This window comes from Gigantopelta aegis, chromosome 5, assembly GCF_016097555.1.
Source record: "Gigantopelta aegis isolate Gae_Host chromosome 5, Gae_host_genome, whole genome shotgun sequence".
NCBI lineage: Eukaryota > Metazoa > Mollusca > Gastropoda > Neomphalida > Peltospiridae > Gigantopelta > Gigantopelta aegis.
The window spans coordinates 20,793,215-20,806,609 of NC_054703.1; the positions used below are offsets into that span (position 1 = coordinate 20,793,215).

The following is a 13,395-nucleotide window of genomic DNA, read 5'->3' on the forward strand; positions in this document are numbered from 1 at the left end:
ACCCATTCTATATTGGCAATCTTCATTTGAAGTTCGGCAATTTAACATTGGGTTTCAATGGCAGACGACATCTGTGTAGTGAGACCTAATGGAAAAATGTTTTCCCTCTGACACTTGATGTCATAATTACCAGATGTTTGACATCCAATAGCAGATGGTTATTTAATCAATGTGTTCTTGTGGTGTCATTAAACAAAACAATTTTTTTATATATATAATTCCAGGAATTATGCCACGTGCCGAAGCTGATCTTGGATGGTGTGGCCTGTGAGAACCTCGTGCAGGGCGAACTGGGAAACGCCTGGTTCATAACAGCATGCTCCAGTCTCGCACTCGAACAAAAGCTCTGGAGAGCGGTACAGCAAAAAATAATAAAAATAATAATAATTTGAAATACAGTAATAAAATAAATTAATTTTATACACATGTAATAATAATAATAATAATAATAATAATAAATAATAGTAATACAAAATAATATATATAAAGAATAAAAGAAAAACAAATTATTATTACTATTATTATTATTGTTATTATATTATCATTTTTAATATTATTAATAGCTTAAATTTTTTATTAATACGGTAGTTTTTCTTTCAGCTTTTGAATTATTTCTTTTTTATTAGACCACTTGTACAAATATATAGTTTTTTTCTAAATTATAATCGATGTGCTGTAAGTGGTATCTTTAAACAAAACAAACTTTAACAAACAATTTCTCTAAATTCAGTTAAACTAATTTATTTTTTTAAATTATAGTTTTTTGGTGGGGTTTTTTAATTCTATTTTTACATAAGGCCTAATTTAATATAGCGATCCTAATGTCATTTAGTTGCCAAGCACTATGTTTTCAATCTCAATAGCTGTACAATGGCAGGGCTTCTAGACTTCTTACAAAATACCGGCCTCGGTGGCGTCGTGGTTAGGCCATCGGTCTACAGGCTGATAGGTATTGGGTTCAGATCCCAGTCGAGGCATGGGATTTTTAATCCAGATACCGACTCCAAACCCTGAGTGAGTGCTCCGCAAGACTCAATGGGTAGGTGTAAACCACTTGCACCGACCAGTGATCCATAACTGGTTCAACAAAGGCCATGGTTTGTGCTATCCTGCCTGTGGGAAGCGCAAATAAAAGATCCCTTGCTGCTAATCGGAAGAGTAGCCCATGAAGTGGCGACAGCAGGTTTCCTCTCAAAATCTGTGTGGTCCTTAACCATATGTCTGACGCCATATAACCGTAAATAAAATGTGTTGAGAGTGTCGTTAAATAAAACATTTCTTTCTTTCTTTTCTTACAAAATTCACTAGCCACGATTAAAAATTCAATAGCTCAACTTTACTTTAAGTTAATACAAATTTTACTAAATAATAGTAATAATTGGATATGTCACCTATGTAACAGAAAAATCAACCTCCAATGAGGGGATTTGAACCACAGACTCTCAGTACGAGATTCCAGCACTCTTCCAACTGAGCTAATAGGGAAATTCCCACTAGCTACTGCCAGTAGGAGCACTTCATCCAAACACTACTACACCTATATATATATATATATATAAAGAGGGAGGGAGAGGTTAAAAACAGGAACATTTGTGGGTGGGGGGTGGGAGCAGGGTATTCATATTTACAAAACAGACTTGACTGCAACATTTGACAAAAAAAATTTCACTAGCCGTCGGGCATGGCAATAGTAGTTATTTACTAGCCCAGTGCATGCAATAGCCGATGATTAATAAATCAATGTGTTCAAGTGATGTCGTTAAACAAAACAAACTTAACTTTAAGACTATACATTGCTCAAAATTACCAAATGTTTGACATTTAATAGCCGATGATTAATAAATCAATGTGTTCAAGTGATGTCGTTAAACAAAACAAACTTAACTTTAAGACTATACATTGCTCAAAATTACCAAATGTTTGACATTTAATAGCCGATGATTAATACATCAATGTGCTCTAGTGGTGTCGTTAAACAAAACAAACTTAACTTTAAGACTATACATTGCTCAAAATTACCAAATCTTTGACATTTAATAGCCGATGATTAATACATCAATGTGCTCTAGTGGTGTCGTTAAACAAAACAAACTTAACTTTAAGACTACATTGCTCAAAATTACCAAATCTTTGACATTTAATAGCCGATGATTAATAAATCAATGTGCTCTAGTGGTGTCATAAGTTAAACAAAACCAATTAATAGCCGATGATTAATAAATCAATGTGCTCTAGTGGTGTCGTTAAACAAAACAAACTTAACCTTAAGACTATACATTGCTCAAAATTACCAAATCTTTGACATTTAATAGCTCAAAATTACCAAATCTTTGACATTTAATAGCCGATGATTAATAAATCAATGTGCTCTAGTGGTGTCATAAGTTAAAACAGAAACAAAACCAATAGCCGATGATTAATAAATCAATGTGCTCTAGTGGTGTCGTTAAACAAAACAAACGTTTGATACGATTTATATTTTATTTTGTCCAGGTAGTGCCAAACTACAAGGAACAGGAGTGGTCTGAGAAGAATGAATATGCAGGAATCTTCCACTTCGCATTCTTTCGCTATGGGTCTTGGACAGAAGTCGTTATCGACGACCGACTCCCCACGAAAAATGGAAACCTCGTATTCTGTCACTCCAAGTCGAAGAACGAATTTTGGTCCGCTTTACTCGAGAAAGCCTATGCAAAGTGAGTTGTGTCTCTTAAGTTCCTTACACTATGACATTGTATATCAAAGGCTGTGGTATGTGCTATCCATGCCTGTGGGATGATCGATGCATATAAAAGATCCCTTGCTACCAATAGAAAAATGTAACAGGTTTCCTCTCTAAGACTATATATGTCAAAATTACCAAATGTTTGACATCCAATAGCTGATGGTTAACAAATCAATATGCTCTAGTGGTGTGATTAACAAAATAAACTTTTAACTTAAGTAGGTTATCATGCTGTTAAAGTAGGTTATTGTGGGTCTGGCAGGTATGGTACCAGTCAAAAAAGAAACAATTAAAACTACAGGTGTCTGCTCAGCCAACCTTTTGTCTAACACTTGCTGGCATGGGATGTATCCCAGTGGTCAAACTGGCCTCGGTGGCGTCGTGGTAGGCCATCGGTCTACAGGCTGGTAGGTACTGGGTTCGGATCCCAGTCGAGGCATGGGATTTTTAACCCAGATACCGACTCCAAACCACTACATGGGCTACTCTTTCCGATTAGCAGCAAGGGATCTTTTATTTGCGCTTCCCACAGGCAAGATAGCACAAACCATGGCCTTTGTTGAACCAGTTATGGATCTGTGGTCGGTGCAAGTGGTTTACACCTACCCATTGAGCCTTGTGGAGCACTCACTCAGGGTTTGGAGTCGGTATCTGGATTAAAAATCCCATGCCTCGACTGGGATCCGAACCCAGTACCTACCAGCCTGTAGACCGATGGCCTAACCACGACACCACCGAGACCGGTCAATAAAAGTTCACTTGCAGCTAATGGAACAATGTAGCAGATTTCTACTCTTAAGACTACATAATATGTCATATGTCGAAATTACCAAATTAATGTTTAATATCCAATAGCCGATGATTAATAAATCAGTATACTTTAGTGGTGTCTTTAAACAAAACAAACTTGACTTTTTTCTGTCAAATGATATTATAGTCCATGGGCTATGGGGGATCCACATGCACACACACGCACATGCACACACATGCACATGCACACACATGCACATGCACACACACAACACACACACAGACACACATACAACACACACACACACACACACACACACACACACACACACATACACACACACACACACACTACTAAACTTCCTTGGTATTTTCTTATACTCTTGTGTCTGGAGACTTGGAAAAAGCATGTTAACAGAAACAAAATGGGACTGGGACTTTTTATTTTTAACCATGCCCATTTTTTTTCGGGGTAGGCCAAACTAAGTTGCTTATAACTTCACTTCAAATGGACCAATTTTCACAAACCTGGTGTCAAAATGTTGGTATTTTATGTATTGCCCTATCATCTGATATATTCCACTGATAGATGACATCATCGAAGGTCAAAATGTTAGCAATGGACATTGAGAAGAATATCAGATACCGGGCATAGTTTTGCCCACCAAAGCTGAATAAGAGGTCTGGCATGAGGCATAGACATTCCAGGTTGATCTTGTATTGTTTTTATGCCAAGGACGGGGTTCAAGTTTGTTCATGTGAGGAGTCCTGACGGACATATTTTTCACCAGACACAAGGGTATAAGAAAATACCAAGGACGTTTAGTAGTGTGGGGGGTGCATGTGGAACCCCTTATAAACCCATGCTACCAAATATTATTTTGCCTAGGCTGTACAGAGGTTATGAATCTATGACGTGTATGGTATAGACCGTGAAACCTCTCAAAACCAGACCCTCTGTAAACTGGAATTTCCCCCAAACCAGACATTTTTCACGGTACTTTATTGAAAAAATTGTTTTAAATCAGTAGAGAACTTAACCTCTCTAAACTGGATACCTCTTAAAACCGGACATTTTTATTGGTTCCAAGGGTGTCCGGTTTATAGGGGTTCCACTGTATATATCTTCTTTTTTTCCCTCAGGCTGTATGGAGATTACGAATCTCTGAGGTATGGTTTCATAGCTGACGCTCTTGTTGATTTCACGGCCGGGATTTCCGAGAGGATTGTCATTAGCGAGTTGAACTTGGATCAACATGGGAACAAGGGCGCTCTGCTCAACAAGCTGTTGGCCGCCAACAGGCAGAAGGCATTCATCGTCTGTAGCATTAAGGTATAATTAGTCGAGTTTGTGAAGAGGGTTATAGAGGGGTATGTAAAAAGTCTAAAAGGGCATTTTAAGTTTATCGATCTAAGGCAGATGAACCAAGCTCCGAAAGGGAATGAATGAATGAATGAATGAATGAATGAATGAATGAATGTATGTTTAATGACACTCCGGCACAAAAATACACATCGGCTATTGGGTGTCACAAATGGTAAGTATATGAAAATATTATTTACATGTGTATATATAATTATGTAACACCACAGTGTGTCTCCTGCAGGGAGTGAGATCGGGGGGTGGGGGTGGGGGGGGGGGTATGCTCCGCAGAAAGGCTTGAAATAAAGATGTCCGAGACGCACATTCTGGGAACATTTTGTTTTCAATCTCTAGCAGGGGCGCGAGACGTAGCTCACTGGTACAGCGCTCGCCTGATGCGCGATTTCCGTCAGTGGTCCACAACTGGTGTAACAAAGGCCGTGGTATGTGCTATCCTGTCTGTGGGATGGTGCATATAAAAGATCACTTGCTGCTAATCCAAAGCCCATGAAGTGGCAATCGACAGCAGGTTTTCTCTCTCAATATCTGTGTGGTCTTTAACCATATGTCCGACATCATATAACCTTAAATAAAATGTGGTGAGTGCATCATTAAATAAAACATTTCCTCCCTTCCTTGATTAGCAATATTTCTAGTCAATTGAGAATTGATTAGGAAATACTGTTTTAACATTGGGTAGCGATCTCTGTAACTTGCGTATAGTGAATTGATTAGGAACTACTGTTTTAAAATTGGGTAGCGATCTCTGTAACTTGCGTATAGTGAATTGCGATCATATAGGCATACGGACTCCCATTTTTGTAGGGAGGGCTTTTGCACGAATTATATAAAAATTTCTGAATCTGGATAACAACGTTTATTCATATTAGCATTACTACCAAACAGCTATATAGGGTTGCATAAGAAGGACTAAGCATGTTACATGGATTACAACTAATTTTGAGGGTAGAATGATGGAAATACATGGTAAAAATGTTTCAAGTTGGCACATTTTGCCTGAATATATTTCGATAATTTTTCACGAATTTGAGGTTTTGTTCCAGTCCCCCCTGTCTTCATTCAGAAAGTCAGTTTGAATACCTTACCCTATTTCATCACCCAGTCGATGCCAAAGAGGTAATGCACTTACATTAATGTAATTATTGCGTGTTGGCCACACACCAAAAAAAAAAAATAATAAGGAGAAAAAAACAAAACCAGATAAAGAAAATCGATTATCACCAATTTCATGCATTCCACTGTCCAGAACTGACACCTCGACAGCATCAACAATCTGCCTGAATGTATTATAATATGTTAAGATGAGCTCCCACTAAAACCACTTCTAAAACGTCACCAAACTGTTTCATGACAACTGTTTTAATCACTAGCTGTTCCCACAAGCCTTTTTATATCGTTTTGAAAGCGTTTTAACGTCCACACTCAGTACGTTGTGTATTTGATTCCAAGATGCAAACGCCTGAATTAAAACACAATAAAGCATTCAGAAAGCATCATAATAGCACTGTCTAGGAACGACCAAAACTTTATGTCGTTAAAACATTCCCAAAACGGTTTTGAAACATTTTAAGACGCTGATGGGAACACCTCTTCAAAATTCTGACCGATAAGCACAACCTCAAATGCGTGTTCTGGTTTCAAGTGGTATACGATGTAGGCAATATTGAGGACTGTATACAAAGTACATTGTATGTATGTGTCGACAGAATACCATCAGTGTGGTGAATCAGCAGATATTTAGAGGTCTACATACTTAACTCTTTTTTTACCATCTCTATATTTATTACAGTATGTCACACATAACGAAGTCCATGTACCTTTATAAAACTGTTGTATTTACCCGCCTCACTTTCTCTTTATCGCAACATGTAAAACATCTAAAATGCCTTTTGTCGTATTGTAAGTTAAACAAACATACATGTACATTATATGCTGACAAAAGCAATCTTCCTTAATAATAAATAAATAAATAAATAAATAAATAAAGTACCTAAACAAAATCCACCAAAAAATACACACAAACGTAAAAACAAACAAACAATAAAGAAAACAACAGTCGACCAAAATATTACATTATAACTACTAAAACGAACAACCTCCATCATATTTATTAGTTACACTGCATTTTAGAATCATTGTGAAATTCAGTGTAGGTGGGGGTGGGGGCGGATAATTAAGACTTCCAATATCCTCCTCTAGAACAGTGTCCGCACTAGAAAATTTGGTATAGTTAAGTAGCTGTAAACTTACTATAGAAAAATTCCTGCCATTTCAAAAACATTGTATTTAAGATTTTAGAAGTTCGATTTAATATGTAAAATGGTACGAATACGTCATTTGGTAATTTTGAGTTATTTCGGTCTAATGATATAAAATTACAAATATTAATATCTATTTTGCACTTTATGGTACCCATTATGTCAGTTGTTGTGTAATAATGTGTCAGTACCGTGACACTGTGTCAGTACTGTAATGAAAAATATGTTACTGTACTGACTACATTTTACAGAAATGACACTATTTACTTAAAATGCATAGCTGTATGCAATGTTTCATGGTGCCATACCCAATACACCATTCTTTTTTACATAGTTATATAGTCATTTAAACACCAAACACACAAAATCCATTGCGAATCTGTATCGATGGTAGCCCTGACAATATATCGCTGCCCCCTATACTGGCAACATGCTGATTTTGCTGACACGTGATACCATTAGCATAAAAAAGTTCATAATCAGGAAACTTGAAAAACAATATCTTGTGTAGAATAATGAATTAATATTGTAAGTCACTATTTAGTTACAAATCATGAGAATGTTGTGAGTATTATTGTAAAAATTAGCTCCTAAACGCTGGCGACATCAAAATGGGACTTTATCTGATAATGACCCACTATCACACTATGTTCTGTTGTTACACACTGTATTATGACACTATATTCTGATGCTACACACTGTATTATCACAGTATGTTCTGTTGTTACACTGTATTATCACAGTATGTTCTGTTGTTACACACTGTATTATGACACTATATTCTGATGCTACACACTGTATTATCACAGTATGTTCTGTTGTTACACTGTATTATCACAGTATGTTCTGTTGTTACACACTGTATTATGACACTATATTCTGAAGCTACACACTGTATTATCACAGTATGTTCTGTTGTTACACTGTATTATCACAGTATGTTCTGTTGTTACACACTGTATTATCACAGTATGTTCTGTTGTTACACACTGTATTATGACACTATATTCTGATGCTACACACTGTATTATCACAGTATGTTCTGTTGTTACACTGTATTATCACAGTATGTTCTGTTGTTACACTGTATTATCACAGTATGTTCTGTTATTACACTGTATTATCACAGTATGTTCTGTTGTTACGCACTGTATGACACTATATTCTGATGCTATACACTGTATTATCACAGTATGTTCTGTTGTTACACTGTATTATCACAGTATGTTCTGTTGTTACACTGTATTATCACAGTATGTTCTGTTGTTACGCACTGTATTATGACACTATATTCTGATGCTACACACTGTATTATCACAGTATGTTCTGTTGTTACACTGTATTATCACAGTATTTTCTGTTGTTACGCACTGTATTATGACACTATATTCTGATTCTACACACTATTATCACAGTATGTTCTGTTACACTGTATTATCACAGTATGTTCTGTTGTTACGCACTGTATTATGACACTATATTCTGATGCTACACACTGTATTATCACAGTATGTTCTGTTGTTACACTGTATTATCACAGTATGTTCTGTTGTTACGCACTGTATTATGACACTATATTCTGATGCTACACACTGTATTATCACAGTATGTTCTGTTGTTACACTGTATTATCACAGTATGTTCTGTTGTTACACACTGTATTATGACACTATATTCTGATGCTACACACTGTATTATCACAGTATGTTCTGTTGTTACACTGTATTATCACAGTATGTTCTGTTGTTACACACTGTATTATCACAGTATGTTCTGTTGTTACACACTGTATTATGACACTATATTCTGATGCTACACACTGTATTATCACAGTATGTTCTGTTGTTACACTGTATTATCACAGTATGTTCTGTTGTTACACTGTATTATCACAGTATGTTCTGTTGTTACGCACTGTATTATGACACTATATTCTGATGCTACACACTGTATTATCACAGTATGTTCTGTTGTTACACTGTATTATCACAGTATGTTCTGTTGTTACGCACTGTATTATGACACTATATTCTGATGCTACACACTGTATTATCACAGTATGTTCTGTTGTTACACTGTATTATCACAGTATGTTCTGTTGTTACACACTGTATTATGACACTATATTCTGATGCTACACACTGTATTATCACAGTATGTTCTGTTGTTACACTGTATTATCACAGTATGTTCTGTTGTTACACACTGTATTATCACAGTATGTTCTGTTGTTACACACTGTATTATGACACTATATTCTGATGCTACACACTGTATTATCACAGTATGTTCTGTTGTTACACTGTATTATCACAGTATGTTCTGTTGTTACACTGTATTATCACAGTATGTTCTGTTATTACACTGTATTATCACAGTATGTTCTGTTGTTACGCACTGTATGACACTATATTCTGATGCTATACACTGTATTATCACAGTATGTTCTGTTGTTACACTGTATTATCACAGTATGTTCTGTTGTTACACTGTATTATCACAGTATGTTCTGTTGTTACGCACTGTATTATGACACTATATTCTGATGCTACACACTGTATTATCACAGTATGTTCTGTTGTTACACTGTATTATCACAGTATTTTCTGTTGTTACGCACTGTATTATGACACTATATTCTGATTCTACACACTATTATCACAGTATGTTCTGTTACACTGTATTATCACAGTATGTTCTGTTGTTACGCACTGTATTATGACACTATATTCTGATGCTACACACTGTATTATCACAGTATGTTCTGTTGTTACACTGTATTATCACAGTATGTTCTGTTGTTACGCACTGTATTATGACACTATATTCTGATGCTATACACTGTATTATCACAGTATGTTCTGTTGTTACACTGTATTATCACAGTATGTTCTGTTGTTACGCACTGTATTATGACACTATATTCTGATGCTATACACTGTATTATCACAGTATGTTCTGTTGTTACACTGTATTATCACAGTATGTTCTGTTGTTACGCACTGTATTATGACACTATATTCTGATGCTACACACTGTATTATCACAGTATGTTCTGTTGTTACACACTGTATTATCACAGTATGTTCTGTTGTTACACTGTATTATCACAGTATGTTCTGTTGTTACGCACTGTATTATGACACTATATATATTCTGATGCTACACACTGTATTATCACAGTATGTTCTGTTGTTACGCACTGTATTATCACAGTATGTTCTGTTGTTACACTGTATTATCACAGTATGTTCTGTTGTTACGCACTGTATTATGACACTATATTCTGATGCTACACACTGTATTATCACAGTATGTTCTGTTGTTACGCACTATTATGACACTATATTCTGATGCTACACACTGTATTATCACAGTATGTTCTGTTGTTATGCACTGTATTATCACAGTATGTTCTGTTGTTACACTGTATTATCACAGTATGTTCTGTTGTTACGCACTGTATTATGACACTATATTCTGATGCTACACACTGTATTATCACAGTATGTTCTGTTGTTACGCACTGTATTATGACACTATATTCTGATGCTACACACTGTATTATCACAGTATGTTCTGTTGTTACACTGTATTATCACAGTATGTTCTGTTGTTACGCACTGTATTATAACACTATATTCTGATGCTACACACTGTATTTTCACAGTATGTTCTGTTGTTACACTGTATTATCACAGTATGTTCTGTTGTTACACTGTATTATCACAGTATGTTCTGTTGTTACGCACTGTATTATGACACTATATTCTGATGCTACACACTGTATTATCACAGTATGTTCTGTTGTTACACTGTATTATCACAGTATGTTCTGTTGTTACGCACTGTATTATGACACTATATTCTGATGCTACACACTGTATTATCACAGTATGTTCTGTTGTTACACTGTATTATCACAGTATGTTCTGTTGTTACGCACTGTATTATGACACTATATTCTGATGCTACACACTGTATTATCACAGTATGTTCTGTTGTTACACTGTATTATCACAGTATGTTCTGTTGTTACGCACTGTATTATGACACTATATTCTGATGCTATACACTGTATTATCACAGTATGTTCTGTTGTTACACTGTATTATCACAGTATGTTCTGTTGTTACACTGTATTATCACAGTATGTTCTGTTGTTACGCACTGTATTATGACACTATATTCTGATGCTACACACTGTATTATCACAGTATGTTCTGTTGTTACACACTGTATTATCACAGTATGTTCTGTTGTTACACTGTATTATCACAGTATGTTCTGTTGTTACGCACTGTATTATGACACTATATTCTGATGCTACACACTGTATTATCACAGTATGTTCTGTTGTTACGCACTGTATTATCACAGTATGTTCTGTTGTTACACTGTATTATCACAGTATGTTCTGTTGTTACGCACTGTATTATGACACTATATTCTGATGCTACACACTGTATTATCACAGTATGTTCTGTTGTTACGCACTGTATTATGACCCTATATTCTGATGCTACACACTGTATTATCACAGTATGTTCTGTTGTTACGCACTGTATTATCACAGTATGTTCTGTTGTTACACTGTATTATCACAGTATGTTCTGTTGTTACGCACTGTATTATGACACTATATTCTGATGCTACACACTGTATTATCACAGTATGTTCTGTTGTTACGCACTGTATTATGACACTATATTCTGATGCTACACACTGTATTATCACAGTATGTTCTGTTGTTACACTGTATTATCACAGTATGTTCTGTTGTTACGCACTGTATTATAACACTATATTCTGATGCTACACACTGTATTATCACAGTATGTTCTGTTGTTACACTGTATTATCACAGTATGTTCTGTTGTTACACACTGTATTATGACACTATATTCTGATGCTACACACTGTATTATCACAGTATGTTCTGTTGTTACACTGTATTATCACAGTATGTTCTGTTGTTACACTGTATTATCACAGTATGTTCTGTTGTTACGCACTGTATTATGACACTATATTCTGATGCTACACACTGTATTATCACAGTATGTTCTGTTGTTACACTGTATTATCACAGTATGTTCTGTTGTTACGCACTGTATTATGACACTATATTCTGATGCTACACACTGTATTATCACAGTATGTTCTGTTGTTACACTGTATTATCACAGTGTGTTCTGTTGTTACGCACTGTATTATGACACTATATTCTGATGCTACACACTGTATTATCACAGTATGTTCTGTTGTTACACTGTATTATCACAGTATGTTCTGTTGTTACGCACTGTATTATGACACTATATTCTGATGCTATACACTGTATTATCACAGTATGTTCTGTTGTTACACTGTATTATCACAGTATGTTCTGTTGTTACACTGTATTATCACAGTATGTTCTGTTGTTACGCACTGTATTATGACACTATATTCTGTTGTTACGCACTGTATTATGACACTATATTCTGTTGTTACACTGTATTATCACAGTATGTTCTGTTGTTACACTGTATTATCACAGTATGTTCTGTTGTTACGCACTGTATTATGACACTATATTCTGATGCTACACACTGTATTATCACAGTATGTTCTGTTGTTACACTGTATTATCACAGTATGTTCTGTTATTACGCACTGTATTATGACACTATATTCTGATGCTACACTGTATTATCACAGTATGTTCTGTTGTTACGCACTGTATTATCACAGTATGTTCTGTTGTTACACTGTATTATCACAGTATGTTCTGTTGTTACATTGTATTATCACAGTATGTTCTGTTGTTACGCACTGTATTATCACAGTATGTTCTGCTGTTACGCACAGTATTATGACACTATATTCTGATGCTACACACTGTATTATCACAGTATGTTCTGTTGTTACACTGTATTATCACAGTATGTTCTGTTGTTACACTGTATTATCACAGTATGTTCTGTTGTTACGCACTGTATTATGACACTATATTCTGATGCTACACACTGTATTATCACAGTATGTTCTGTTGTTACACACTGTATTATCACAGTATGTTCTGTTGTTACACTGTATTATCACAGTATGTTCTGTTGTTACGCACTGTATTATGACACTATATTCTGATGCTACACACTGTATTATCACAGTATGTTCTGTTGTTACGCACTGTATTATCACAGTATGTTCTGTTGTTACACTGTATTATCACAGTATGTTCTGTTGTTACGCACTGTATTATGACACTATATTCTGATGCTACACACTGTATT

General features: G+C 35.5%; 1 protein-coding gene across 1 annotated transcript in view; it reads left to right on the forward strand.

Moving 5' to 3' along the window:
• LOC121373385 (calpain-5-like) overlaps positions 1-13,395 on the forward strand; it is a 35,364-nt gene that overhangs the window by 1,023 nt on the left and 20,946 nt on the right. Inside the window, exons 2-4 of the mRNA XM_041500013.1 lie at positions 225-356; positions 2,494-2,696; positions 4,619-4,808. Coding sequence (XP_041355947.1) covers positions 225-356; positions 2,494-2,696; positions 4,619-4,808 — 525 coding nt within the window. The remainder of the gene's footprint in view (positions 1-224; positions 357-2,493; positions 2,697-4,618; positions 4,809-13,395) is intronic.